The following is a 3,929-nucleotide window of genomic DNA, read 5'->3' on the forward strand; positions in this document are numbered from 1 at the left end:
CGATGGTTTTCACCGCTGCTTCTCCGGCTGCCGGAGAAATAATACCAGCCATAATTATATGTCAATATTGCATCATAATATAAAATTAATGAGTTTAGACACTTTCCTTAAGTTTCGAATAACCTGGTTAAATATGACAAAAATATCATCAAGCTTTCAAAATGGGTCGGAAACTTTTTTGATCTGACAACAAACTAGAATGTTTTACATAACTGTTGAAAGGCAAAAACCAGTATAATTATTCCAAGGATAACTAAATTGTACTTAAATCTATGTGGCAAGTTTGGCACCAAAGAATAATAATTACACAAAACACAAATGTAAAATGAATCTGTGAAATAAAAGTAAAAATGAATAAAACATAACATATGCTAATATTATAATATTCAAAATAATAACAAAGCAAAACAAAATTGGCTTTAGAATAGAATTGGTATAACTGCAATACAGAAACTAGAACAATTAAATGGGTTGTTTAACATAAACTTAACTGTAGGATATTTGGCATTGATCAATAAATACAAAAATAAATAATACAAGCTAGAATTGCAGACACAATGGAATTGATATTATACCATATGTTTAACAAACACAAATTAGAATATACAATGTAACATTATGTTAATATTAGCAATTACAAAACTGTGAAACAAATGTGTAAACATTAGGGACTACAACACCTCAATACAGATAGTAATAAGATACTCTAAATCATTTGATATAATTATCATCAGATAACTACCTGTAGTTATGTTTTCATTCCAAGGAAAAATAGCTAATATCTTACAATATATATTAATGGTGTAATTATATATATTGGTATTAATAATACATCATCTTCCACTATTTACGCATACTTTACCCCTTTGCGTCCTTCCCAATTGCCTCCCATGTTCATCGCCCGGCCTCCTTTCTTCTTCTACCCCCTCGGCTATCTTCCCTGCCCTCTTTCCTCAGTCTCCCACCCCTCACTTTCTCAGCAAGCTATATTATGCAATTTTTATTCTGTCCATATTACACGCCTGTAACGGTGCTCGCGCATGCGTAATATCTACCAAAAAGAATATTATTTTGCAAAAATTATGCGTTTAATATAAAGTGGAGGTATTCTAGCATAGATTTATATGATAAAATTTCATCAGTAGACTTGTATAAAAAAATAGGAAGACGATCGTGCATGTAAGGTGCGCGCTGCATATACCAGTCAGAACATAATCTGGCTACGATAGTGTGCTAACTCATGAGCAATATCTCACCAGGGGCCGGATTCATCAACGTTGCGTAAAGTGTATTGCGTACACCGAGTTTCTACGAAGTACGTACGCAAAGCTCGTAGGTGCGATTCATCAACGCAGCGTAGCACCTGCGTACGCAAATGTTGATGAATTCCAGTGTAAATCCACTACGCCATCGTGGCTGCTGGCTGTTGAGAGGCGTGCCTAGCATATTGTTGTATGATTGCGTTCAACACTCATGAAAGCAGCGACACGTACACATGCGTGCGTGCGTGTGTACGTACACGTGCGTGCGTGCGTGCGTGCGTGTGCACGTACACGTGCGTGCGTGCGTGTGTACGTACACGTGCGTGCGTGCGTGCGTGTGTGCGTGCGTGTGCGTGCGTGCGTGTGCACGTACACGTGCGTGCGTGCGTGTGTACGTACACGTGCGTGCGTGCGTGCGTGTGTGCGTGCGTGCGTGTGTACGTACACGNACCCTTTTCATGATTGCTTTCCGCTTGGAGCTTGCATTGAGAAACAAGCTAATCTGTTGGAAAGTATCCATGAAGTTTCTGATACTGGGAACATTTTTACATGTAGCTACAACAACAAGGTTCAGTCTGTGATTTGAACAGTGTGTAAAATACTTAGCCTTGGGAAAGCGGTTTGTTATACGTTCCTGCACTCCAGTTTTGGCTCCTGACATATTATTAGCACCATCAAATCCTTTACCCCTCCATTTACCAAGATCTAGACCCCATTTTTCCAAACTGTCCACCATACAATTTGTCAGAGTTTCAGCATCAGTCCGATTAACCTCTACAAAACCAAGGTGTTCTTCCAGGACCACTGGTTTCCCATCTTCAATCGCAACATAACGTACAGAAAGGGACATTTGCTCCTGATTTGCAGCATCTGCTGATTCGTCTGCCATGATGCTAAATAAATCAGCTTGATTGGCTTCTGCTATAATCTTATCTCGAATCTCATCTCCTATGTGAAAAATCAGCTGATTCTGTACCTCTGGTGACAGATATTTGGCATTGCCATCATGGTGCTGCAAGTGGTTCATGAGTACTTCATCAAAATGACTCTTCCATTCAACAAATGAATTAAAATTGCCATCTTCATATCCGTTCTCACTTCCAGTTAATGGTCTTTTCTCCCCATCCTGACACTTTATCCATGATCCACGCAATGCAATTCCTCGGCTACCCAGCTGCAGTATGACATCTACAATTGAAGCCATTATTTCTCTGTTCCGTTTGACTTCATCTGCATAGGCCTGACTTATGTGTTGTTTGATGCTTGATGTTACTCCTTGACTTATTTCTAGAAGAGAAACTGCTTTATTCATGCAAGATATATGTGTCTTACTTTGATCATGAATGGTAAAACTACTGCGCTTGATTCCTATTGCATTTTTCCAATCATCAAATCCAGCTGTACTGAACTTGTCAGACCTTGTATTGTCGAATATCAGGCATGGACCACAGTATATCTTGTTTTCATGTGCAGAATATCTCAACCAGTTGTACCGCTTTTCCCACTCAGGTTTGTATCTCCTGCCTCCTTTTTGTACAAAGACAAAGTCAGAAGGGGCAGTCCATCCACATTGAAGAAATTGTATCCTACCCTGATCTGATAAAGTTGCATTTACTATAAGTGCTGGATCCAGTGAATGTGGTGCACGAATATTATCATCTGTGTCTGTTTTGTCAGAGCATGATGTTTGTATCAACATCCCTGAATCTGATAAGTCTGATTCTGTGACGACAACCTGGTGCTCACCTGTTGGAATCTCTGATGTTGCAGTATATGTGGAAGTCTCTGCTTCTGATTCTTGAGAAAAGGAATCTTGTTGTGTCCCTAACAATGACTCCTCTTCCGAGGTGTCTGCATGTGAAGCCTCGATTATTGTCTCAAACCCTTGGTTTTTAGCTGGGTCATCTGGAGAGGCCTCTGCTTCTGATTCATGTTGCGAAGCAGTATTCAACTCTGTCTCTAACACTGACTCCTCAGCATGGCCTTCTGCATCTGGAGTCAGTGCAGATATACCACCAGGTCTGTGCCTTTTAGCCTCCATGTTCTTGAAGCATGTAGACAGAGACACGCATGATTTTGATGCTCTCTTAAGGGCTCTCTGTTCTTGTTCCCTTCTTCCAGGCATACTTTTCTACTGACTAGTCATAACATAGCTACACTACTTGTATTTGGTCATCTGCTTCTTCTCTCCTACAATAGAAAAAAAAATATTTTAAAAGTTAACAAAAAGTTTCTTGTGCATTTGTGGATATTTATACTGAAAATATTACACATTTATGTCTTCAAAATATGTGTCATTCTGTACAAATTGAGAGGCTGGACCACTTGAAGAGGCAAAACCTCAAACTCTGGACCCTGACCCACATATCCTTGACCCCAAACCCTGAACTCTGAACCCAAACCTCAAACACTAGGCCTACTCTAGACCCGGGACCTATGATGCTATACTGTATCTTTTAAGTTGTAGCAGGTTTATGTTTTGTATGTTGTTGGATTGAGCAGTAGTTCAATATAATTAATAATAATAATATTTATCATTACCATTAATAATTATCACGTGTCACGGAAATAATTTGCATGTAATTTATATAAATCGTGTTATTCCACAGTAGCGAATCAGAATCGTTTTTACGTAATCGCGCTAGCCAATCACGGTAGTGATGGCAT

At 39.3% G+C, this 3,929-nt stretch overlaps 1 protein-coding gene across 1 annotated transcript; it reads right to left on the reverse strand.

Moving 5' to 3' along the window:
• Positions 1-1,711: 1,711 nt before the first annotated feature.
• LOC106816351 lies at positions 1,712-3,705 on the reverse strand (the record flags this gene model as incomplete). The annotated part of the gene is given in 1 exon segment (XM_014820929.1): positions 1,712-3,705. A coding segment is annotated over 1 exon segment (1,676 nt), but the record flags the coding sequence as incomplete, so codon positions are not given.
• Between the last annotated feature and the right edge of the window lie 224 nt (positions 3,706-3,929).

Source organism: Priapulus caudatus, unplaced genomic scaffold (assembly GCF_000485595.1).
Source record: "Priapulus caudatus unplaced genomic scaffold, Priapulus_caudatus-5.0.1 Scaffold1356, whole genome shotgun sequence".
NCBI classification, from domain to species: domain Eukaryota; kingdom Metazoa; phylum Priapulida; class Priapulimorpha; order Priapulimorphida; family Priapulidae; genus Priapulus; species Priapulus caudatus.